This window comes from Scomber japonicus, chromosome 9, assembly GCF_027409825.1.
Source record: "Scomber japonicus isolate fScoJap1 chromosome 9, fScoJap1.pri, whole genome shotgun sequence".
NCBI lineage: Eukaryota > Metazoa > Chordata > Actinopteri > Scombriformes > Scombridae > Scomber > Scomber japonicus.
Window position 1 is genome coordinate 3464979 of NC_070586.1, and position 26776 is coordinate 3491754.

General features: G+C 37.1%; 2 protein-coding genes across 2 annotated transcripts in view; both read right to left on the reverse strand.

The window, feature by feature from the left end:
• Positions 1–26776, reverse strand: part of LOC128364600 (GTPase IMAP family member 8-like) — a 185905-nt gene that overhangs the window by 112717 nt on the left and 46412 nt on the right. The window lies entirely within an intron of this gene.
• LOC128364194 (cingulin-like protein 1) lies at positions 322–25472 on the reverse strand. Its single transcript, XM_053324732.1, has 8 exons — positions 25399–25472; positions 24615–24733; positions 12963–13037; positions 4422–4661; positions 2766–3947; positions 1747–2641; positions 491–1074; positions 322–344 (listed from the first exon to the last, which is right to left on the reverse strand). Exons 1-8 carry the CDS (start codon positions 25470–25472, stop codon positions 322–324), a joined length of 3192 nt encoding a protein of 1063 aa, XP_053180707.1.

Sequence of the window (26776 nt, forward strand, 5' to 3'; positions counted from 1 at the left end):
CAGGATTTAGTTCATCTTTTAAATACACTTCATTAGGTTCATTAGTTATATATCAACAGGACCAGAATTACTGAATAATATTGACTAAAACACAAATTAAACTCCAAAAGAGTGAAATAATCTCATCTGATGTAAATTGAATGTGTAAATGTTTTAGTTTTTTTATTTCAGGCATCTATGACTAGAGAGAGGAATTTCACTCTTGCAGTGACTGAGATGTTTTCAACATGTGATTTGATTTGAATCTTTCCTTTCAAATTAAACTACAAAAAGTGTAATAATCTGTTAGTTTAATCTGTAAATTGTCTTAGTTTTTTTATTTCAGGCTGGCTGATACATCTCAGCTATGATAAAAAGCACCAGGAAGATTCACCCAGAAGTTCCTGTATCAATTCACTTATTTGCTTTTCATGTTTTTTCAGCAGATTTTCTCTTTCACCTTCATTTTTCTCCTTTTTCATTTCCTTTTCCTGTGTTTCCAGTATTTTGCGGATTTTATTCAGATTATTTCTCTTTTTGGTCAGACTTTTCACCAAGTCACTGATTTGTCTTTGATATTCTTCCCTCTTCTGTTTTTCATTGTTGGCTTTTAGTGCCTGTAACAGATCATACTTCTCATCTTTGTCTTTCAGTTCTTTCTTCTGAGCTTCAAATTCCTTCCTGTGTTTCTCTTTGAATTCATTGAACTCTTCAGCTTTCTTTCTGGCCGCCTCTTCATTTGTTTTCTTTACATTCTCCAGTTCTTTATTATGGTTTTCTTTTAATTCTTTTCTCTCTTTCTCCTCTTGTTTTCCTCTGATTTGATCTTCTTCTTTTCTTTTCTTTTCATATTCTTCTTTTTCCTTGTTATGTTCTTCTTGGAGCTTTTTTATTCTTCTCTGTTCCTCCTCTCGTCTCTGTTCATCTTCTTGCTTTCGTTTCTCCCACATTTCTTTTTGTTTCTTCTCCCAGTCCTCTCGTTCTTTTCTCATCTCTTCTCTGCTCTCCATCAGCTTTTTATCAATTTTTTCTTTTTCTTCTGATTCTGATTTTATCTTTTTCCCTAAAGCTGCAAGTTTCTGTTCCCACTCCTGTCGCTGAATTTGTTCCTGTTCTTTCCTCTTTTTGTCTTCTTCTTCTCTCTCTTCCTGTTCTTTCTTTCTCTGTTCTTGCTCATTCTGAATCGTTTCCTCCTTTTCCTGTTCATATTCTTCTTGGAGCTTTTTTATTCTTCTCTGTTCCTTCTGTAGTTTCTGTTCATCTTCTTGTTTTCGTTTCTCCCACATTTCTTTTTGTTCCTTTTCCCAGTCCTCTCGTTCTTTTCTCATCTCTTCTCTGTTCTCCATCAATTTTTTATTGATGATTTCTTTTCCTTCTGATTCTGATTTTATCTTTTTCTCCAAAGCTGCAAATTTCTGTTCCCACTCCTGTCGCTGAATTTCTTCCTGTTCTCTCCTCTTTTTGTCTTCTTCTTCTCTCTTTTCCTGTTCTTTCTTTCTCTGTTCTCGCTCTTTCTGAATCTTTTCCTTCATTTCCTGTTCATATTCTTCTTGGAGCTTTTTTATTCTTCTCTGTTCCTCTTGTCGTCTCTGTTCAGCTTCTTGATTTCGTTTCTCACACATTTCTTTTTGTTTCTTCTCCCAGTCCTCTCGTTCTTTTCTCATCTCTTCTCTGTTCTCCATCAGCTTTTTATTGATGATTTCTTTTCCTTCTGATTCTGATTTTATCTTTTTCTCCAAAGCTGCAAGTTCCTGTTCCCGCTTCTTTTGCTGAATTTCTTCCTGTTCTCTCCTCTTCTTGTCTTCTTCTTCTCTCCTTTCCTGTTCTTTCTTTCTCTGTTCTCGTTCTTTCTGAATCTTTTCCTCCTTTTCCTGAAATTGTTTTTCTCTCAGGTCTCTCTCCCGTTCAATCTCTGCTCTCTGTTCATCTATTCGTCTTTTCGTTGCCTCCATTTCTTTTTCATGCTTTCTTTCAAGTTCCTCTCTCTCTTCTTTATTCTCCTTCAGGATCTTCTCCATTTCCTTCTTTATTGCTGCCTCGGCCTCCTGCAGCATTTCATTGGTGTAGCAGCTGCCGCCATTTTTCTTCACCATGGAGTCAATCTTGTTTATCAGCTCACTGACTTGTGTGTGGTTTTGTTTATCTTTATTATTAAACACATGGTATCTTCGTCCACAGTCAGCAACCAGCTTCTTAAAGGAATCATCACATGCATCTTTAATGTATTCTTCAATGGACTGCTCATCCAGGTCATCTCCTCTTGTTAAAAGAATGATGGTGAACTTTTCTGAATCCTTTCCAAAGGCTTCCTTGACAAGTCTTAATGTCTCCTTCTCTTCTGGTGTGAATCTGCCAATCTGTAACACCAATAGGAAGACATGTGGTCCTGGAGCCAGAAGACTGATGCATTTCACCATCTCCTCATTAACCTCTTCATGAGACAAAGTGGAGTCAAACAGACCAAGAGTGTCGACCACGACGACACGACGACCGTCCACTTCACTTTGTGCTTTCTGACACTGTTTGGTGACTGATGTTTGACTTGATTTGGCTTTAAACTCTTCTCTTCCCAGAATGGTGTTTCCTGTAGAGCTCTTCCCACTGCCAGTCTTCCCTATCAGAACAATCCTGAGACACTCTGAGCTCTGTTCTTCATCATCACCTGTAACATTAAAACAACTGCAGTTACTTTGAATGTTCACAGTTGCTACAGTACAGTGCTGTAGACTCAAGACTGTAATGCAAGACATGATTTATTACACATAAAAATGCTTTAAATTACTCACCAGTGATCTTCTTTTTCAGCCTCTTAAGTTCAGCTTGTTGCATGTTGATATGTTTCTCTTGTGCTATGACTTTACCCATCTGAGCATGAGCAAAGGTCTCTGTTGTATAACAACATGGTTTATTTTCAGACTGTCTCATCTTCTCTACAGTATCCAACATCTCAGAGATCTGCTGCTTGTTCTTGATGTTGAGAACAACAGATCTTCCTCCACAGCTCTGACAGAGCTCCTGGATGTCTCTGTTTTCTTTTACAAAGCCAACAACAGCTGGAGCTGTAGGATCTGATTCCACAGTGAACAGAATCATGGTGAAGCCATCGACTCGAGAGCTGAATGTGTTCCGGATGGTCTTTAACTCTCTCTTGTCTTCATCAGTGAGGGGACCCACAGGTAGGACCAGGATGAAGGCATGGACACCCTCAGCATCACAGAGGGAGATACACCTGAGTGATTCCTCCATCACTGCCTCCTGAGGTTTTCCATACAAGGCAGGCAGCTCCACCAGAGAAACCCAACGTCCACACACCTCTCCCTGATGTTTAACACACTCTGATGAGCTGGAGACTGAATAAAGCTCTGTCTGGCCTAAAATGGCCTTGGCTGCTGAAGTCTTCTCTGCTCCTCTCCTCCCACACAGAACCAGGTTTAAAGGCTTTGGTCTTCTGGTCTCTTCAGTGAAGGTGAGGAAGGTTTCTCTGTTTTGATGAACAATCTCCTCAATCTTCTCCATTAACCGTTTGTGGTTACCTTCCAATATGTTGTAGTATCTTCCTCCACAGTCTTCAATCAGCTGATTCACAGTGGAACTTGTTTCTTTCTCCTTGTGTGTGATGATGACCATGGAGTGTTTAAAAGCATCTCGACCAAACAAACTCAGAATGAACTTCAGTCTTTTTTTGTCATTTTCATTGAACTCAGAAGGATTCACTAACAGCAGCAGGACATTTGGTCCAGGGAGGCACTGATTCATGCATCTTCTCACTTCTCTCACTGTCTGCTCAGATTGACTGAATATATCTGAAGTTTTTACTACAGTCAATGGTTTTCCTCTCCACTCTCCACAGGCGGCCACACAAGAGGGATTTTTTTGGCTATGAAATTCTTCTTTCCCAATAATGAAGTTACTAAGTTTTATCTTTTTGTCTTCACTTCTCCCCACCAGCACAATCCTCAGGGTCGAGACTGAAAAACAACAAGGAGAAAAAACAAATGACCACAGTTCAGAGTTGGTGACAACAGTCGACTTAAATTCAGCCTCCAAGACACAACAGATAATTAACTATGATGAAAAAACTGTTTTACAGACAAATCAAAGTTACAGCTGGAAGTAAACAAGTCATCATCACTGTAATGTATTTTTTGTCATCAATTATAGATGAGTGTATAAATGTATACTGTATGTCTATTTGTGTTTATTGATGCATTGATTTAAGACAAGATATTCCTTTATTAGTCCCGCAATTTAATTTAATTTAATTTAATTTAATTTAATACTGTTGGGATTTTCCCATTTTTTGTCTCTGTTTGGTTATTTGTGTGGTCACAAATCAATATATTCCATCATGGCAGCCTGATCTTTCGTGGCAGCTGGTGGACTTTCTACTTTTACAGTCTGTGTTTCAGATTTGTATGAGATGATTAATTTCTTCTGATTACAGTGACAGAAATCAAGAGTTTGATTTTTTTTAAACACATGTATTTCTTCAAAGATGTTTGGACTCAGCAGATATGGGGTGTTGATGAGAACTATTTTTTTCTCCTTCAACTGTCCACTGACTGTCACACAGCTATCTGGTTCTTCCTCAGTGTTGAACACAGTGTCTCCCAGTATGAAGTTCCCCACTGAACTCTTCTCAGACCAGCTGTTCCCCAGCAGAACAACCCTCAGCTCAGACACTGAAATGAAAAGTGATGTGAATAAAATGAAGTGAACTCTGAAAAAAACGTTTAAGTTATTGTGCTAAAGAAACACATCAATGATATAACTACTCTGGATGACACTGACAATCTGGAAAAATGTCAACAATACTAATCAGACTGCTTTCAAATTCATATCTGACAATCTCAGCAATTTCAAAACCTCCATAGATTATCTTTCCACCAAATCTGACTATTTGGAAAACCAGCCATAACAGAATAATATTATAATTGATAGAGTTCCAGATGAAAAAGCAGAAAACAAAAAACTCCATTCTGATCACTTAAAAGTAGATCAAGAATGCATAGACACTGAAAAAGCACACAGAACGGGTTTGATGCAGGAGGGCGGCTTAGATAAACTTAGAGTTAAAACTATTAAGATTCAAAGACAGAGAAGATGCCTGTAGCAGTAGCGGTCCCTGATATGAGCTAATTGGGCAAGCGCCCAGGGCGGCATGTTGTCATGACTCATGGGGGGCGAAAAAAAGGTTTATACCGCAAAGTGGTTTTCTATTATTTGCACGTCAAGTCAATCTATCACTCTGTTGTGCCGCACGCACAGAAGCTGTGAGAGAAGGGGAAGGGGGGACAGTTCACCTCTGGGTCTCCCTACTGGAACAGGGATCCACTTAAAAGAGCAATACTCTAATGGAATTAGTGGGCTAAAGTCAGTCACACCTCGACTTTCTTCCAAATAACGCACATTTCATTAATAATATTATAAATACAGGCCTATAGTACATGCACATTTTTATTTTTCTGGGTTGTGTGAAATGGCAAAAAAAAAGGTAATACAAAACGAATTTGATCACGATATCCTAATCAATGGTTGGTCTCTGACTGTGAGTTAAATTGGTTTAAAACATTTTATGTCTGTCTTGGAGATCATCTGTCTGAGGAACATGAAAGCTGCTTTGTGGTTCCACAGAGGACCTACCTCAGTCCTTCATTATTCTTATTATACATGCTACCACTTGGTGACATCATCAGAGAGAATGATGCACAATGTATGTTTCCATAGTTACGCAGATGATATACAACTGTACATCTCTCCTGAACCAAATGATGATCCAGCCATGAACTCCATTACTGCCTGTCCTCCTGATAATAAATAAAAAGATGAGCAATAACATCTTAAAGTTAAATGATGACAAACTGAGTACAATAATCTGGGGAAAATTAAATCCATGGATTAAATTTTGGTGTTATTTCAGATTCAGATGTAAACTTCAGGTCTCAAATTAACAAGGTGACAAAACAGCTAAAGTTCAACCGTTCATAAATCAGAAAGATACAGAAAAACTGATTCATCTTTTAACCTCAAGCCGACTCGATTACTGTAATACATTCTTTACTGAGACATTCAAAGCTCAACTCTTAACCAGAAACTAAGAGGAGATAACTCACTTTTTATCTGCTCTGCTCTGACTTCCTGTAAGTTTCAGAGTTGACTTTAAGGTCGTCCTCCTTTACCACACACAGACCTTAATGCTACACAGATAACTTAATGTAAACAGAGGTGGGAGGTAACGAAGTATTTGTACTTAGTTATTGTACTTTAGTAGATTTTTCAGGTGTCTATAGTTTACTTTTCCTCTCTACATTAGAACACAAATATCTGGACTTTCTACTCCTTACATTGTCAAAACAGGCGTGTTACTTGTTTCAACCTCAGTGACTTTATAACAAAGACATGATGTGTAAAAAAAACAATCTTTTTTTTGCCCACATCCAAAGCACATGGAAGAAAAAAGTCCAACAATGAGCAGACAGTGCAGGAATGTAACAGCAGCTGTAAGACTGACAAATGAACACATGCTGAGCACTGTGCACAGAAGTCCATTATAACAGTAATCTGTGACAGTGAGAGTCAGTGAGGACAGAACATGATAAGGCTGACAGCCCTAATATTTAGATGTGTTACATATATACATAAACCTGTTATCTCCCAATTGCTTTTATTCTCATTCGTAAACCAACAATATTGTTACTAATGTATTGACTGATGTTATAAAATCTGGCATCTTTTATACTGATATTTAATCATCTTCCTGTTTCTCAGCTTTTATCCTACATAGCAAGGCATATGAATAAACCAAAGAGATCCTTATTTAGAAATGTAAATAAAACATTAATAACTTCATAGAGATGTTGGTAAAAGTGTTCATAGAAACAGAATATGAAGCATCTGATGTGAATATGGTATATAATTATTTTATGTAATCCTGTTTTTGACCATTGTTTTCCTCTAATGGAAACAAAAGATCTGTGAACATGAACAAACCATAGTTTACTACTAATCTTAGAAATCTGCTCTCAAGAAAAATAAAAGGGTATTTTCTAATTCCAAATCCCTTAAAGGCACGACATACGTATAAAAATTACAAAAACAATTTATTAGGAATGTCAGACAGAAATATTATGGTGACTATTTTACCAGACCTGCTCTCAGGTCTAACTCCACTCTTTTCCTCAACCGGAAAAGGGTGGAGTGCACTCATCGGGTCGGGGATGAGATTCTGCCTCAAGTGGAGGAGTTCAAGTACCTCGGGGTCTTGTTGACGAGTGAGGGAAGGATGGAACGGGAGATCGACAGGCGGATCGGTGCGGCGTCTGCAGTAATGCGGACTCTGCACAGATCCGTCGTGGTGAAGAGAGAGCTGAGCCGAAAGGCAAAGCTCTCGATTTACCAGTCGATCTTCGTTCCTACCCTCACCTATGGTCATGAGCTTTGGGTCGTGACCCAAAGAACTAGATCGCGGGTACAAGCGGCTGAAATGAGCTTCCTCCGTAGGCTGGCTGGGCTCTCCCTTAGAGATAGGGTGAGAAGCTCAGTTATCCGGAGGGAGCTCGGAGTAGACCCGCTGCTCCTCCGCATCGAGAGGAGCCAGATGAGGAGGCTCGGGTATCTAGTCAGGATGCCTCCCGGACGCCTCCCTGGTGAGGTGTTCAGGGCCCGTCCCACCGGTAGGAGACCCCGAGGAAGACCCAGGACACGCTGGAGAGACTATGTCTGTCGGCTGGCCTGGGAACGCCTCGGGGTCCCCCGGGAAGAGCTGGACGAAGTGGCTGGGGAGAGGGAAGTCTTGGCTTCCCTGCTTAGGCTGCTGCCCCCGCGACCCGACCCCGATAATCGGAAGAGGATGGATGGATGGATTTTACCAGATCTTCTACATGTGATACTCTGAATTAATTCCAGGACAGTGGACTACAGATAACAGACTGTTTATAAATTACTAAGATATTGAATGAATTCTTTGTACTATACTGTATGGTACTATGTCTAAAACATACTAGTGGTCTGAATATATAAATAAAGAATTTCCCTCTCTACATATTTCTGAACCTGTAAAGTAAGTACTTGACATCATCATAAAGTTTAAGGATTCTTCTGCTGGTCATGATCAAATTACATCCTCACTGATAAAAACATTGTTATTTCTGTCTCTTGAATCTGTTTAAACCTAGTAGAGATCATTCTGCTATGTAAAGCTGATTATCCATCCTTCTTCTCAAACTACTGTATCATACTATATCAATTCATCCATGTTTTACAAAAATATTTGAAAGGTTTTATCACAATGTTGACTCATCTAGATTGCAACAATATCTCTATGAATATCAATACAGCTTTAGAAAGAGTGATTCCATGTATATGAATCTCTTTAGCTACTAACTCCACACATCTAACCCCAACATTAAGAGTCTATTTAAAGTGAATATGTATTAAACAGTGTTTGTGTATAAAGTAACCTGTCCTCCATTATCTCTACACATTTCTTATCAAAGTTACTTTGAGCTTAACTCTCATTTTCATTTATATTAAACAAGAAGGAATCATTTACACATTCATTTCTATAGAAGCTCTTTTGCTAAATGTTCATTTATGAATCAAAGTGTTGTTTATATAAACAGTATAAATAACTTAACTAAACATGCTGAACATGATCTGAATGTAAAAGAAAGTAAAAAGAAATCTTTCATTTAAGCCAAACTAATTATTGTAACTGACGTTTATTCAGTGTAAGAAAAGCTAATTAATGTTGTTATTATGTACTACGTGTGTGTGCGTGTGCGTGTGTGTGTTTTGTTTTTACTCTCAATACACTGTGGTTTTAAACTTGTAGGTTTCATGGGTTTTTCTGACTTCTCCTGTACATCATTTAAATAAAATAAATACTTTGTTAAATCATACTTCTGAATGTAACGTTTTATTTCTATGTGTTGTAATAGTAATTTCAACTCCTTTGTAAATTACCCAACCTCCCACCTTCTCACCAAGCTGTCTAGACCTTATAATTGTGAATTCAGTTCCTTTGCATCTCTACTACCTGAGACACCCATTCAAACCTTGTGTATTTTAAATTAGGTTGTCTAGACCTCTTAATTTCACACTTCAGGGGGTCGGTGCCGATACCTGCGAAAGACAAAAGAGTGTGGAATCACACCTTAGGTAGGAGGCTGACCCCACAGCAGACATAGGACGTTAAACACACCCCAGAGGTGGTCCTTTCTCTCAGGTATAAATGTTCATGTTTCCCAATGTTCGGGGTCTCTCTTCATTCAGAACCGCTCGCATGTTTTGTTGATTGACCTTTTCTTTGCAAAGAAAATAAAACCTTGTCGGCCGGCAGAAGTCTCTATTTCATTCTTCACCAAGAGCACAGAATTTCAACGACAGTGTAAATAAACTAAACATATCATTGTTGTTATTGTGTTTCTCTGTCTCTCTCTCCTTCTTTCTCTCTCTACCAGATACTTTGTTCTGTTTGAGGTTTTCTGCTGTTAAACTTTTTCTAAGTTCTGCTCACAGAGGAATGTTGAGTCTGATCTAGATGTGCTTTATGTGAAAAGTGATGAAAAGATTTATTAGAAAAGTCTCATCCGTGGCGGTGTTTAGCTCAGTGGGTAGAGCAACCGCCCCATGTGTTGAGGCTACAGTCCTCTAACCTGTACATTAAAGGCAAAAAGCCCCAAAAATATACTTAAAAAAAAAAGAAAAACAAAGTGTCTCATCTGTACAGCTTCTGTCTGATGGATTTATGGTGAGACCTCTGCAAACATTTATATATCTAATATTAATTTACACTGATAGGTAATGTACTATATAAGCTTGTGGCCAGTTCAGACTGTGTTGTTGTGTAAACCTTTAGACTTAGTTCAGGTTACAGTTTATTTTCAAAGGTTATTAACAAATGTCTCTTCTCTCTAAATTTGGCAAGTTAGGTTAGGTTTTAAAATTATCATTTACACTCAGACCTGATTTACTGACATCCCAAAGTTCCAAACTAAGTTGCATGTGTAGTGTAATAGATTAGATAGATTAGAATAGATTACATGTTTAGTTATTGTGTGTTTTGCAGGTGATCTATTAAGAATAACTGTAAATAACAACAGGAGCAGACAGCAGGATTTAAATGAAGGTTTTGTGTCTTAATGGAGAGTTTGGATGAGCAGAAAAATGATCTCATGGAATTAAAGGTTCTGAGTAACATATTGAGTTACAGCAGAAAAATATTACCAGATAAATGCTGTACAGGAGAGGGTAAGGGTTAACCCACATATGGGAGATTATTAGTGACAAAGTTAATGCCGTTAGTAAAACCTAAAATATTAACACAGGTGGAAAAACTCTGTCCTGTGTGTATTCTGTCATTGTGTCTCCGTCTCCTCGTCTCCATAGTAACAGCCGGTTTATACCTGTCCTTCAAACTTATTATTTATAGACGCAGTTACTGTAGCAACATTAGCTTCAGGTTTGGTAAATCACAATGTGTGTTCTAAATAACATATTTACATTTTTAAAACGCCTCATATCACATATTCATTATTAACGTACTAAATGGACAGCTATCTGACAGGTTTTATCTCCTGTGAGAGAAAATCAGCTGCAGAGATTTCAGTGATTATAAGATATAGTTATACAAAAAGCTTAATGAGTTTGTCACCGCCCCAGCTGTGACCTCCTGAGTTTCCTTGTCTGTCTTGTCTCCTCCCCTGTTTTGTCTTTGTTTCCTTTGGCAGTGGTGGGGCCCAGTAGTGGAGGTTTGGCACACCTGTTTCTAATCACTCATCAACTGCAGTATAAAGACCGGGTTCATCCTTCCACCCTCTGCCAGATAGTTCCCCTACTTATGTGGTAACGCTTGGCTAAAACCCCCTAGTGTTTGCTGCTTAGTACTGTTTACCTCTGGTGTAACCGCTCTTTCCTGTTCCCTACAGTTTTGCCTACTCCACCCGCTGCTGCCCTGCCTCTGTTCCCTGGATCCAGCTCCCTGTGCACTGCCTTCCCATTTTGGACCTTGTCGCACCCACCTTCCCTGGAACCCTCACCCCCAGACCCAGCTCCCTCACTTCCCCACTACTTTATCTACTTTACTCTTATTTATTTATTTATTTATATTTATGTCTTTCAATTTTTCTGTACTTTGTTTTTATTATGGGGGGGTGGGGTGGGGGTTAATTGTATGTTTTTAAGTCTCTCAAATTACATGTTTTTCTGTTTTATGTAAAGCACATTGAATTGCCATTGTGTATGAAATGCGCTATATAAATAAAACTGCCTTGCCTTTATCATTAAACCCTGCCTTTGAGTTACCCCTGTGTGTTCGCTCGTCTCTGTGGTCTGCTCTGGGGTCCTATTACTTCTGGCTGTGACAGAGTTGTTACATTTATCTGATCCCTGATCAGTCCAGTTACTATTTTATTCTGGAAATGAATCATGTAGCAATATCACCTAAGAAATAACTGAAATCTACCAAGATGTTAGACACACTGTATAAATATGAGATTTATATTCTGCTTTAATTAAAGGATTACATTTTTACAGGATCACATGCTTTAAGAAAGATGACTCTTTTCCTTGAATTAACAGCGTTACAGTGTTCAGTATTTTCAAAAAGTGTTTTTCTAACAGCTGTTGTAAAGAGAAGAAGTCATCTTATAATCAATGGTAGTTTCTATCTGTTGAATCAGACGATGATCCAGCTGCTGCTCACTGTGTCTCTCACTAAGTTACAGTTTTATAGATTATTATATTTATTAATTTATTTTTCTTATTAAAATGAGTCAAAGCAGACGAGATTCATTCAGGACTCACTGAACTGATCAGAGTTTCAATGTTTCATTAAGAGTGCAGTAAAAGTACTGCAGTATTATAGTGATGTAGTATGAAGTATTACAGTAAAAGTACTGTAGTATTATAGTGATGTAGTATGCAGTATTACAGTAAAAGTACTGCAGTATTATAGTGATGTAGTATGCAGTATTACAGTAAAAGTACTGCAGTATTATAATGATGTAGTATGCAGTATTACAGTAAAAGTACTGCAGTATTATAGTGATGTAGTATGCAGTATTACAGTAAAAGTACTGCAGTATTATAGTGATGTAGTTTGCAGTATTACAGTAAAAGTACTGCAGTATTATAGTGATGTAGTATGCAGTATTACAGTAAAAGTACTGCAGTATTATGAGTGATGTAGTATGCAGTATTACAGTAAAAGTACTGCAGTATTATAGTGATGTAGTATGCAGTATTACAGTAAAAGTACTGCAGTATTATAGTGATGTAGTATGCAGTATTACAGTAAAAGTACTGCAGTATTATGAGTGATGTAGTATGCAGTATTACAGTAAAAGTACTGCAGTATTATAGTGATGTAGTATGCAGTATTACAGTAAAAGTACTGCAGTATTATGAGTGATGTAGTATGCACTATTACAGTAAAAGTACTGCAGTATTATAGTGATGTAGTATGCAGTATTACAGTAAAAGTACTGCAGTATTATGAGTGATGTAGTATGCAGTATTACAGTAAAAGTACTGCAGTATTATAGTGATGTAGTATGCACTATTACAGTAAAAGTACTGCAGTATTATAGTGATGTAGTATGCACTATTACAGTAAAAGTACTGCAGTATTATGAGTGATGTAGTATGCAGTATTACAGTAAAAGTACTGCAGTATTATAGTGATGTAGTATGCAGTATTACAGTAAAAGTACTGCAGTATTATAGTGATGTAGTATGCAGTATTACAGTAAAAGTACTGCAGTATTATAGTGATGTAGTATGCAGTATTACAGTAAAAGTACTGCAGTATTATGAGGTTATAATCAGATGTGACTGAACTCACCAGGTGTTGCTGGCTCCATAATGTGGTGTAAAACTTCAGACTGGTTGATCTGGAGGAGAGAAGAAGAAATAAACAGAGTGCAGCTGCAGTAATGAGCTCATTAAAAAGTGTTAAGGTGACACAAACAGTGGATACTTACTGGTGTCAGTGTTTCTGCTCTGTGTCCTCTTTGAGGAGTCCTGCTGAAGACAAAGAGTCTCTGTCACCAACTTTCCTGAAACAACATCAGATAAAAACATCAAGAGACAGTTTGGGAAAGCTTTGCTCACACTGATTAAACCACTGATTCAAAACTCTCATGTTTCATAGTTTGAACATTTCATTTGTTCACTCTTTAAAATCTAAAAACTGCAGCTGAGAGACAGAAATGTGTTCATCTTGTTTCTTTTTCTATTTTTTTGCAGGCAAATGTTAATAAATGAAAAACACTGAGAGTTAGAGAACCCAAACATATTAATAAGTATTTAACATAGCTTGTCTGTCATCCGTCAGTTTAAAGTGATTGAAGAGAAAAGTTTGCTGCTCAGTTATAAAAGTTACTGTGATTATTTCTGACTACAGTAAATGTAGTTTTTTTATGTCCCAACTTTCAGTTAGGAAATGATATGAGGTTAGAAAAGGGAAATGAACAGTTATCTTCATCAACCCATCCACCCAATCTGCAAACATGAAAATCTATCACCTTATATGGACCTAAAAGTCAGTGTCCATGGACAGAAATCTATAAATGAATCAGGAAAGTTTTTCATGAACTATTGTTAGACTTTGTTGTTCAGACAGAAGTTTGAGATTAAACATTGACTGAAATCATGTCAGGACCTCAAAGATCAGACCAAACCTCCCAAAAATAATCAATTTTCATGCGGACTGTTAAATGAGTGTCTCCTCTTTACATATACAGCCAGTTCAATTTGCCAATATAATATACACATTTTATTAGTAAAGCTGCGCTGTGTCCATCCATCACTGTTAGTTACTGTAATAATACCGTGCTGTAAATCTGATCTGATTATGAAAAACAACTTCGGCCCAGGAGCCATTTAGATCATTTTCTTTTTTTGACCTGAGCCTAAAATCAAAAGTCTGAAAAACAAAGTGTAACAAAAACAAATCATGAAATAACACGCCATTTTTCATGTTTTGATTTTGGATTCTCAAATGAATATCAAATGAACGATTGAGCTTAAATCCGTGTATCATTCGTTCTTTCTATTTTCGATTGGAAATCAAAAATCAAAAAAGGAAAAAGTGACAAATTATTTTGTTTTTTGTTTTTAAATCTAACACAAAAGCAGACAAAATGTGAAAAAGGTTTTTCATATTTCAATTTTAGGCTGGAATAAAAAATACGAAATAGAAAAACGGACGACAGGACTGAATTTGATTTTAATATTTAATTGGTCGTGACCCGGAAGTTTGGTAATGAGCGTTAGCTTTCTAGCTGCCATGGATCTGGACCATGGAGAGCTATGTGCTGTTTAAGGGAACAAAGTGTGTGACGCTAAAAGAGGACATGACTGATAAAATCAACAGGATGTTTCAGATTATTCTTCTCTCTGCTCACTTTCCATGAGATTTGGGAGGTTTTTGTTTTTATTGTAGCTTATTAAAATGCAAGATACTTTTTCTGATACTATTTATTGCCCAATATCGCTGTAATCTCGCTTTCGGAGAAGTTCCGCTTCTTTCCCCCGCCCTCCCCCCTTGTCTTTCTTGTCATTTTGTTGTCACTTTGTATCCGCTCCACAGAGGGCACATGGCTAATTAATATGCACATGCTGACCATATATGGTTGTGTCCAGGCGTTCCGGGGGCAGAGTATGAGGTGTGATTTATCAATGGAAAATTGCGAAATTGTCTTTTCGCCGTATGCAAAAATGTAGTAGCAGTTTTACATCCTTTTTAATAAATGAGGCCCCAGATTTGTAAGTATATATTTACAATGACCAGTTACCCTCACTCATGTAAACCTATCAGTGGGTGTTGCTGTTTGCTTTCTAAAGATAACAAGCATCACCTGACGCCGGAATTCATGGTACAAGCTATGATAAATTCTCTCTGCTGCGCGCAGAGCCATTTCCGGGTCACGTAAACCGACCAATTAAATATTAAAATCAAATTCAGTCCTGTGGCCCGTTTTTCCATTTCGTATTTTTTATTTGAGCCTAAAATTGAAATAAGAAAAAGGTCCGTGTATATTCTGGTATTTGGATTTTCCGTTCATGAATGGGAATTAAAAAACAAAAAACGACTGGTTTATTTGATTTTCGTTTTGAAATACAAAAACAAAAATTGAATTACACTGCATTTTTCTTTCATTTTCATTTTCTATTTCATATAACAAAAATAAATTCACTAGTCAACAGGAACGAAAAAACGGACCAAAAACAACCATTTATTCATATTCTCGCACCGGAAGCTGTCATTTAGGCAGATCTAGGTAACCTGAATTTTATTTTATTTAAAAAAAAATTTTTTACCTGAAAGATCCGACTAAGTTTACTAGCAGACTGCTAGTGCACATGATTATAGAGGGGCAGGGGCTCAAACTCAAAAAAGGGCAGCATGTGTGCGTGCAGAGCGCACACCAATTTTTTTTCCCGGTCCTTTACACAATATTGAAATTAGCCTAATGTAAAATTAAAAAATAAAGTGCTAATAGAAAGCTAACTACTTAGCTGTGTGTCCTGTGTAGGTGAAAGTGATGCATTTGCTCTTTCATTTGTGTCAACATGAGTTCATTCACATTATCAAAGTCACAATAAACTTTAAACCTCGGACCTACTTCAGACCTGTAGTTTGGGAAAAATGATCCGTCGTAAACACGGTGCATTTTATTTTGAAAGTTAACCCGGTGCTTTATTTTGTATTTTGTACACGATTTCCTGTCCCGCACGATCTGCTCTGTGCTAAATGACGTCCGGCAAAAAAGAAGCTGACACATTGATTAAAATAGAGCATTTTATTGAAATATTAAACATATTTAAGCACATTGAATAAGTGGATGGTGACTAGTTAGACCATAACTCACAGGTTCACGATGCTCCACTGTCACGTCTCCTCAGTTATCCATGGTGCATCTCTCTCTCTCCCTCTCTCTCTCTCCCTCTCTCTCTCTCTCTCTCTCTCTGGCGGCTCTGTGACAGAGTGGAGCCGCAACGGACAGAGGAGCAGCGGCTCAACACACACAACAACCCCGTATTACAAGAAAATGGGTACGGTAAAATACTGTGGAGTTTTTTCCCCTAACAGGAATGAATTAATGTTATTTAAAACACGCACACACACACACACAGGGCACTTTTTAATACGAGGCAAAAGGGCAGGAGCTTAAGCACCCCTAGGGCCCTATGTGTGCACGTGCCTGCTAGCAGTCATGTCTTCATCGCGAAGACTTCACTTGCTCTTTTTGAACACGACATACTGGTCCATTTTCCTCTTCGAAGTCTCCGTCATTAGCCTACTCTCCTTAATTGTCTCACTCCTGGACATGCGCTCTTGCCTAGCTTCCGGTGCGAAAATATGAATAAATGGTTGTTTTTGGTCTGTTTTTTCGTTCCTGTTGACTAGTGAATTTATTTTTGTTATATGAAATAGAAAATGAAAATGAAAGAAAAATGCAGTGTAATTCAATTTTTGTTTTTGTATTTCAAAACGAAAATCAAATAAACCAGTCGTTTTTTGTTTTTTAATTCTCGTTCATGAACGGAAAATCCAAATACCAGAATATACACGGACCGAAAAACCAGACATTTTTTCTTTTTTTTGTGTTAGATTTAAAAACAAAAAACAAAATAATTTGTCACTTTTTCCTTTTTTGATTTCCAATCGAAAATAGAATCGTATCATTCGTTCTTTCTATTTACGATTGGAAATCAAAAATCAAAAAAGGAAAAAGTGACAAATTATTTTGTTTTTTGTTTTTAAATCTAACACAAAAAAAGAAAAAATGTCTGGTTTTTCATATTTCAATTTTAGGCTCAAATAAAAAATTCGAAATGGAAAAACGGGCCACAGGACTGAATTTGATTTTAATATTTAATTGGTCGGTTTACGTGACCCGGAAATGGCTCTGCGCGTAGCAGAGAGAATTTATCATAGCCCGTACCATGAATTCCGGCGTCAGGTGATGCTTGTGATTTAAAAAGTGCAAATGAAGCAGATAATGATAACCACATGGATACCTGTGGGACTATAAACAGCTGAGAAACAAGCCACAAAATACGACGGAGATTGTTATCTTTAGAAAGCAAACAGCAACACCCACTGATAGGTTCACATGAGTGAGGGTAACTGGTCATTGTAAATATATACTTACAAATCTGGGCCCCATTTATCAAAAAGTGTGTAAAACTGCTACTACAGTTTTGCATGTGGCGAAAAGACAATTTCGCAATTTTCCATTGATAAATCACACCGGACCCAAGAATGGTGCGGACATAAACACACCTCATACTCTGCCCCCGGAACGCCTGGACACAACCATATATGGTCAGCACGTGCATATTAATTAGCCATGTGCCCTCTGTGGAGCAGCTACAAAGTGACAACAAAGTGACAACAAAGACAAGGGGGGAGGGCGAGGGAAAGAAGCGGAACTTCTCCGAAAGCGAGATACACGGCGATATTGGGCAATAAATCAGTCAGAAAAAGTATCTTGCATTTTAATAAGCTACAATAAAAACAAAAACCTCCCAAATCTCATGGAAAGTGAGAAAGAAGAATAATCTTATGTAATCTGAAAAATGCGGCTGATTTTATCAGTCGTCATGTCACGTCACACGCTTTGTTCCCTTAAACAGCACATAGCTCTCCATGGTCGATGGTGTGGTCCAGATCGATGGCGGCTAGAAAGCTAACGCTAACGCTCATTACCAAACTTCCGGTCACGACCAATTAAATATTAAAATCAAATTCAGTCCTGTCGTCCGTTTTTCCATTTCGTATTTTTTATTTGAGCCTTAAATTGAAATATGAAAAACCAGACATTTTTTCTTTTTTTGTGTTAGATTTAAAAACAAAAAACAAAATAATTTGTCATTTTTTCCTTTTTTGATTTTTGATTTCCAATCGAAAATAGAAAGAACGAATGATACACGGATTTACACGGATTACTGCCCAGATCCTGAAACCTCTACATTATTGCCTCAGATGAACTAAAGTTATTTTACATATGTGACGGGGTGCGAGCACAGGTGGAGTCTGCATCAGTTACATATTTCTATATTCGCATTGATTTATTTACAGATGCTGAACGTCTCCCGTCCAACCAGACCAACTTGCCTCACAAAGCTAAAATAAACAATAACTGTAATATAAATAAATAAGCACATTGCAGGATAAAAGAAAAAAACACCAAAGGAGCCGGAGGAAACTTTTATATTGATGCTGTTGCAATCCGCCTCTGGTATGTGGAATGGTACAACAACTACTACTACTACTCATAATAATAATAATAATAATAATAATAATAATAATAATAATAATAACCTCCTTTATAATGAGCTTCACAGTTCGTCCTGGCTGCTTCTCTTCCTGCTTATTACTCTGATAACGTCTTTAACATATCGGTTTCATGGTTGATACAATTTGATAATCTGATATAAAACGAGTCAAAAGTTTCAGAGTCGTTTAAAACATCCAAAAATATTTCAAGTCAGTATTTGTACCTGAGCTGAAGTCTGTCAGAGACCAGTTCATTGTGCAGAACTGTGAGAATAATACGTTGGACACTAAATGTGACCTGAACACACCTTGACCCTGATCAATGATCGATTTTCAGTTTTTTTTTTATTATTATTGAAGCTTCATTAAGTTCAATAATCGGGTCTGTTGATCCACACTTATTACTGATGAAAGAGTTTCGCCATTTAATCTATTTCTTCTTATTTTAGAGCAATTAGTTAAATTTACTCACCGAATGAACTTGTTCTCACTGCGCCACAGATCCTCCACACAACTGAAAGAGGAAATGTTCACATGCAGTTAAGTAGAGGTTAGTCTACGTGACTTTAGCATAGTAACATCTTCCTCTCACTGAACCACACGATGCTTCTCGTGACCTTTACAGACTATGCGGGTCAAATTTGACCTGTTTTGACATTTGACAGCAGTAACAACACCCTAAACGTCATTCTTTACCCTGAAATTTGATAACGTTTCCTGAAGTGAGCCAAAATACATAAAAATAAAAATATTTTACTAATTTATATTTTTGTAGGTATTTGCACACTGAGGCTGTTAGGGGTCAAATTGTATCCGTATCTATTCAGATGGATTTTAGATCTACCAGTGTGGGTCAAATAAACGAAAATTGTGGTTTTATGGAATCTTGAAACTGTGAGAATGTACATGTCATGTTTGTGTATTTTATATGGGAAAAAGGTGACAGAGTTCAAGAGGACCTCACCACTGTCACAGGAACTGTCTGTGTTCCCAAAACATTGGGTCGTAACATTATAAAGGTACAAGCTGCCATTTCAGTGACAGACATCATGGCAGCAAGACTGAATGTGTAAGACACGTGTAAGATCCACACATGGAAAGTGTCCCACCTCTGCTTTGAATGCAGAGACTAGTTCACAATAAGCACTTTATACTTATAATATAGCAGTGAGGACAGTGTTCAATGGTTATGAAGTCCAAAAGCTCCAGAATGTTCATGTAATTTTCAAGTTCAATAAGATATATTCAAATAATCATGGCTTTAATTTTCACCAAAATGAGTGGTGTAAAACTTTTAAAAAAATACACTTTTCCTGCTCTTTGACACATTCATGAATAAATCATTCATTTGTTTGAGTGGCATAAAATATTTAAACATTCTGAATAAGGTAATTCTTCAAGGTAATAAGACAACAACAGTATATAATATTGTTCTTTATTTCTTCATCATCTTTTCTAACCCATGAAGCAGTATACTGAATTTCAAAATATTTGACACCTCAGCACATACACATCAAAATCTCTCACTCTTTTTTCATGAGCACAATCCCTTTATTTATTAGTTGCACAAAATATCTATAAACACTAAATTATCATTGTGACATAATCACTTTCCTAGTTACAGTAATGCAGACATTTTTATTCCTTTTATTTTGCTGCTTAAAACAGTTATAATATAAATGTGTCACCAAGCTTACTGTGTGTAACAGTAATAAGGGGTTACTACCCTTTTAAACAAATGACTAATTATGTCCATATATGGAGATAATATTTGTACATTCAGGCACTGAGGAAGCTTTTGGCAAAGCAGGTGTGTCATTTAGTCTAGTTGTTGTTCATAATAGTAATTTGTTAAATTTACTCAACGGATGAACTTCTTTTCTCGCCACAGACCTTCCACACAACTGAAAGAGAAAATGTTCACATATAGTTGAATAGAGGTTAGTCTACGTGACTTTAACAGAGTAACATCTTCCTCTCACTGAACCACGCGATGCTTCTCGTAAATTGTTCTTTTATCTTCATCTTTTCCGCCGTGAAGCAGTTATACTGAATTTAAAAATATTTGACACCTCAGCACGTACACATCAACATCTCTCACTCTTTTTTTCATGAGCACAATCCCTTTATTTATTAGTTATATGAAATATCTATAAACACTATATTAATATTGTGACATAATGACTTTCCTAGTTACAGTAATGCAGACACTTTTATTCCTTTTATGTTGCTGCTTAAAACAGTTATAATATAAATGTGTCACAGAGCTTACTGTTTATAAAAGTAATAAAGGGTTATTACCCCTTTTAACACTAATTATGTCCATATATGGAGATAATATTTGTACATTCAGGCACTGAGGAAGCTTTTGGCAAAGCAGGTGCGTTATTTAGTCTATTTGTTGTTCATAATAGTAATTAATTGAATTTACTCAACGGATGAACTTCTTGTTTTCGCGCCACAGATCCTCCACACAACTGAAAGAGAAAATGTTCACATGCAGCTGAATATAGAGGTTAGTCTACGTGACTTTAACAGAGTAACAACTTCCTCTCACTGAACCACACGATGCTTCTGTAAATTGTTCTTGTCTTCATCTTTCCCGCCGTGCAGCAGCACATGGATCCAAAAATATATTTAAACTCCTCCACACACATCAAAATCTCACACACATTTTTATCTCATTAGCACAATCAATTTATTATTGGTACAAACATATCAATACACACTATATTACCATTATGACACAATCACTTTCCTAGTTGCAGCACACTATGTAATATAGACACTTTATAGACACATTATTTTTATAACTTAAAACCAGTTATAATATAAATCTGTCACAGAGCTTATCAATCACTCAGTTTCAATCAATCTTTATTTGTATAGTGCCAAATCACAACAAAGTCATCTCAAGGCTCTTTACTGAGAGGTTCAGTGGATCATAAAGGATCCCTTGTGATGGCCCTAGACCTTAACAGTAACTGTGTTGGTCTTCCTCTGCTTCCCATTTTTCTGCCTTTGCTTCCCTCTTTCCAGATTTCCTGGATGGTCTGGCTCCTCCCACATCATTATGGGATTGCTGTCACCTGTTTGGAGCCTTTATAAGCTGAGTGACTCCAGGATGGATTCCTCTCTCTCCCTCCTGGAGGTCTGGTGCATTTCAGACCCAACACTGACTCACTGTTTCCATGATGGAGGAAACTAAATAATGCAACAGTTCAGCTCTCACTATCCTGTAGTCTTTATTAGTAAATGTTTCAACAAATGTGGAAGTTAAACTAAAATATTCCACTTCAAGAATATGTTGATTTAAATTTGAAATAAAAATGTATCTCACTCTTCCTCACAGAGAAAAGTTTTGGTTCATACTTAGAATCAGCATCAGCAACATCTACAGCAGTTCAATAATATTTCACTTTCACTGATAAGTTATAAATATTAATAACAAATAAGGATATATTGATATAAGTTAACAAAAAACTTCATAGCAGAGTAAAAAGACTTTTCCTTGTTAGAAGATGGCATCTAATGGAGGAAATCTATTTGATTTATTTAGAGTTATTGTTTTAGTTTTGTTTCTATTTGTAATTAAAAAGCAGAAATGTAAATAATTATATTTTACAGATGTTATGTTTGAGTAACATTTCTCTGAATTAATTATTGGATGTTTAGTAGGGCTGGGCGATATGGACAAAATCAAGTATCACGATATATTTGACCAAATACCTCGATATCGATATTACAACAATATTGTAGAGATGACTCTTGGTGCTATTTATACGATGAAATGTTTGATAAATAATCATCAGTAATGTGGATATAATGACAAAGTGGGTAAAAGGTAAATAACAGAACAGTCTGGTAAGTTCAACACTGATGACATATCACGATATTACGATATCCTAAATCTAAGACGATATCTAGTCTCATATCACGATATCAATATAATATCAATATATTACCCAGCTCTAGTTTTTAGGTATTTTAAAGCTACTGTACATGTTCAAAAGTAGTTTTTTATGATCCATCTTTAATTAGCATCATAAACTACTGATATCTGACTAAACTGTCCTCTAACAGAAAGGACTCAAATGATGTCAGCAGTTATTTTGACATTTTATTTTGAAATCAAATTCGACACTTGTGTAAGCACATGGCTTTGGTCTCAATATCTGAAATGTAATTCTTACAGTAAATATTGATTTTAATGAATTCTTATGAATCATCAATGTTTTTCTAGGGTTACACCATGAGACATATTAACTGAGCAAACCTGACTAAATCTAAAAAACATCAGTTTATGAGTAATTGTTAAGAGCTTCTAACTTTGTCAGGCAGCAGTTGTGATCATCAGGATCTTTCTCTGTAAAACCACTTCCTGTTATATGACCTTCTTCACAAGTTTAACAAAACAGCTTTTTAAATGGTGGTTACACTTTGAGACACTTCATGTGGTTCCTGATCTCCATGGTTACCCAGATTAAATGTAATATTTAGAACAATAGTATTCCATTAGCTTTATTTAATATAAAAGTTATAATGTAAGATCATGCCACACTAGTTGATATGGTGTTAGGAAGGAAGGGAGGAAGGAAGGAAGGAAGGAAGGAAGGAAGGAAGGAAGGAAGGAAGGATGTAAGATCATGTCAAACTAGTTGATATGGTGTTAGGTTGGAAGGAAGGAAGGAAGGCAGGAAGGATGTAAGATCATGTCAAACTAGTTGATATGGTGTTTTATTGACTATTTACTGTTTTTAAGCAAGTTGAATTATTTGGTACAAAGTTTTTATGGTTACACCACTTAGACATTTTTTACCATAATCCTCTAATATATTCTCTCTAAATGGATTAAAAGCAGAAATTTGATGCTGGGTCCACAAAAAAAGAATGTGTGAAGTTATTCATACGTTTATTTTCATATTTTAACCCTTTAAATTTAAACTAAACGACATGGACACATAAAAAGTAGCGTCACATCATTGACCCATATATTGGTATAAAACACAGAACAATCACTCTCAGTAGAAATAATAAATATATACATAAGCATGGAGCATAATATATATGGAGCTAGTTACTGTAAGTGTGTGACACAGAGAGGCGAGGAGGCACGACTGAAGGAAAAGACGTTATTTATTGGGGAAATTAACTTCAATCAATAACCTTTTAAGTCTTTGATTCATTTTAGATGGAATATCCCAGAACTGTACAGTTTAATTAAACATATAAAATCCCTTTCTCTTTTATTGAGTTTAAAATAAATTAAATTATCTCCATACAGTGTAACAATGGGATTGATTTCCCTCAATAGTCCTCAAAGTCCTGCTCATCAATTCAATGAAAGTATGAATTAAATGTTTGTTAGAATGATCTGATCTTAAATCTTCAATACTCTTTGTTTCTGGTTTCCCTCATTGTGGGTTCTTAAAGGTCTTTGGAGGTTTTAGTTTGTGAAGCAAGACTCAGGATCCTAACCAACAGTTCATTCTAGATTTGCTTCCAACTCTTTATGTTTAAACCATGACTAACTTTCTTTCTTTCTTTCTCTTTGTTTTCTATTGTTTTCCTTTCCTGTCTTTGTAATTGTCTCAATGTCTCCCTCAATGATCTCTGGGGTATAAATAAAGGTTACTACCAGGGGCGATACTATAGGATCAGAACTTTGGGGGGGCTCAGCTCCTAATGAGAACTTGACATTTAACACCCTGCAAGTGTTTTCCACAGAATATTGAGAGACTATGGTGGATGGACCTCAATCTGACCCTCTATGGGGGTCCGGCTCCCCCTGAAAAAAAGTATATATAAGTTATTCATACGTTTATTTTCACATTTTAACCCTTTAAATTTAAACTAAACCACTTGGACACAAACAAACCCTCACTGACCCTTTACTAGTAACCTCAGAATATATTATTAGATGTGCTGACTGAGCTTCAGGAGGTAGAGCAGGTCGTCCACTAATCAGAAGGTTGACGGTTTGATTCCCGGCTCCTCTGGTTTACATGTGTTAAAGCACTTTGAATGGTTATATATAATTACAGTCCATTCACTGTTTAATATATTATCAACTCAACAGTTTCATCTCTACTTGTGTTCACATTTTCCTGTTTGAAGAGATCGTTAGCAACATCTCAGCTGTGCTCACTTTCAGTTTGACCTCAGAGTGATTCAAGTTCTAATATTCAAAAAATTCATCAGCATAATTCTGCCGTCTGTTTTTCACCTTGTAGATAAATAAAGATCATTTCACACTGTTGCTCATTTACATCATTAAAATAAAGTGGATCTTTGTTCCTGAAAGTGAAGCAGTGTTGAGTGTGAGTGGAAGCGTTGGTGAGCTTACCAGCAGGCAGCCGGGCGAGGCGGTTCAGCACCCGGTGGACGTTTCTCCTGCAGGAGGACGAGGAGTCGTCCAGCAGCTGAGAGAGAGGAGGGAGGAGAGCAGAGGAGAGCAGCGCCCGTCTGCAGGACCACGAAAAACCACACAGCACACATTTAAAACAGCTGGAATCAACATTTTTATACTAAAACATCTCATGACTTCCCTTCAGAGAGCGATCGCCTCCATTTAGTTTGATTTCATGCTCGAGCTGCAATAATTAGACAATAATCAATTAATCGTTTCAGTCGTATTACAAGCAAACATTTTCAATAATTCTCAGGTTTTAGCTTTTAAATGTGAAGATTTTTCTTTTTCTTATGACAGTAAATTAAATATTTTATATTTCTGAACTGTTAGTAGAACAAAATGAGACGTGAACACATCTGTCTCTGAGCTGTGGGAAAATATAAAAAGCAGTTTTCACTAATTTTCTGACAACTTGTAGATTAAACAATTAATCGATAATGAAAATAATTGTTAGTTTTAGTCCTGTTTAATACTTGGAGTCACTTTTTCACCAATAAAGTTATTGTGGAAAAAACATTCTCAGTTTTCTTTACAATATAATTATATAATATAATGACTTTAAGGAACATTTCACTGTTTCATTTTTGCATTTTTATATACAACTTAGTTTAGTTTAATTTACTATATGTATTTATTTATTGTATGTACACACTCATGGATTGAGGCAGATACATTTCTTTATTCTTTTATCATTATTATTATTTTATATATATAAAACTGTGAAGATGAGGACTTCCGGGAAGATGGCTGAGTGAACAGACGTGTAGTCAACTGCTCTCCCAAGTCGGACATAAAAAACCCACCCTAAGGCTTAAATTCGACGACCGAAAGTTATATTATGGGTGGAAGAGGCAACCGAAGAACAGGAAACACTAATCAGAGACAAGAAAAAGTTGAGAAACTACCCGAAACTGAAAAGCTACCCGAGACCTCTGAAAGAGAAGACAGCGAACACGAGGACGACGCAGCAAAGAAAATGGAGGGTCAAGACCACAATGAGACACTACGAGTCGGGCTGGCTACAATCAGCAAGGATATAAAAGACCTTAAACAAGAGATACGACACAAACTGATCACGCTAAAAGACGAGTTGAAAAAAGAAATGAAAGACGAAATCACGACCCTACAACAAGAAATAGAGCGCAAGCTAACAGACAACGTAACCGAGCTACAGACACAGAAGGCGGCTATGGCCGAGGCTCAGGAGCGCATAGCAGAGCTGGAGGAGTGGAAAGTAGACGCGGGACAAGTGATGATGGAAATGCTGGAGCGGACACGCCAGATGCAAGAAAAGGTAACCGACCTCGAGGGGAGATCAAGAAGGAATAATATCCGCATTTTCGGCGTTCCAGAGGAGACGGAGGAGAACTCCACTAGCAAGTACGTAGACCAGCTGCTAAAAACAGAGCTACAGCTACCTGAAGGAACGGAGCTCCACATCCAGAGAGCGCACCGCGCTCTCGCACAGAAACCAAGCCCGAATGCACCACCCAGGTCCATCATAATCAACTTTCTCAAGTTTGAGACGAAAGAAATGATCTTGAAGACGGCATGGAAGAGAAAAATACAAGTAGGAGACAAGCAGATCTTTTTTGATCATGATTACCCTGCAGATGTCGTCCAGAAACGGAGGTCATATGTGGGCATTAAAAAGGTGCTTAAAGAAAACAAAACACGTTTTCAGACGCCGCTGACCAAAATACGGATACACTGGAGCAACGGAGTAAAAACATACGATACCGCCGTGGAAGCCGCGCAGGCTATGAGAGAAAGGGGATTCATCACAGACCCACCGGGCGATGACAGCACACCGGCGGCGAGGGAGAAGACACGCGTAACACCGGAATGGCAGCGCGCCAGAGGAAAGGATACGACACGTGAAGCAGCGCACCGTGCCAGAGAGAAGCTACAGGACTACCTCAGGAAAACATGAACATGCACTGGAGAAAGGTAGCAGTAAAACATAGACTTCAACACTGATAATAATCATATCCGACCAGGAGATGTTTAGTTTTCTTTTCTATAGTTGGACACATCTAGACCTTATAGAGTTCAATTAGGAACTAATCAAGTCTAGGAAGGGGCCCCCATGAGAG

Excerpts from the sequence above, each read along its gene's own strand:
- LOC128364194 (XM_053324732.1), bottom strand. The coding sequence starts at position 25,472 with ATGTCCGACTTGGGAGAGCAGTTGACTACACGTCTGTTCACTCAGCCA. Across the intron at positions 13,038-24,614 it reads CCTCGCCCGGCTGCCTGCTG|GAAAGTTGGTGACAGAGACT; the intron begins GTAAGCTCACCA and ends ATGTTGTTTCAG. Across the intron at positions 2,642-2,765 it reads GCTGAAAAAGAAGATCACTG|GTGATGATGAAGAACAGAGC; the intron begins GTGAGTAATTTA and ends TTAATGTTACAG.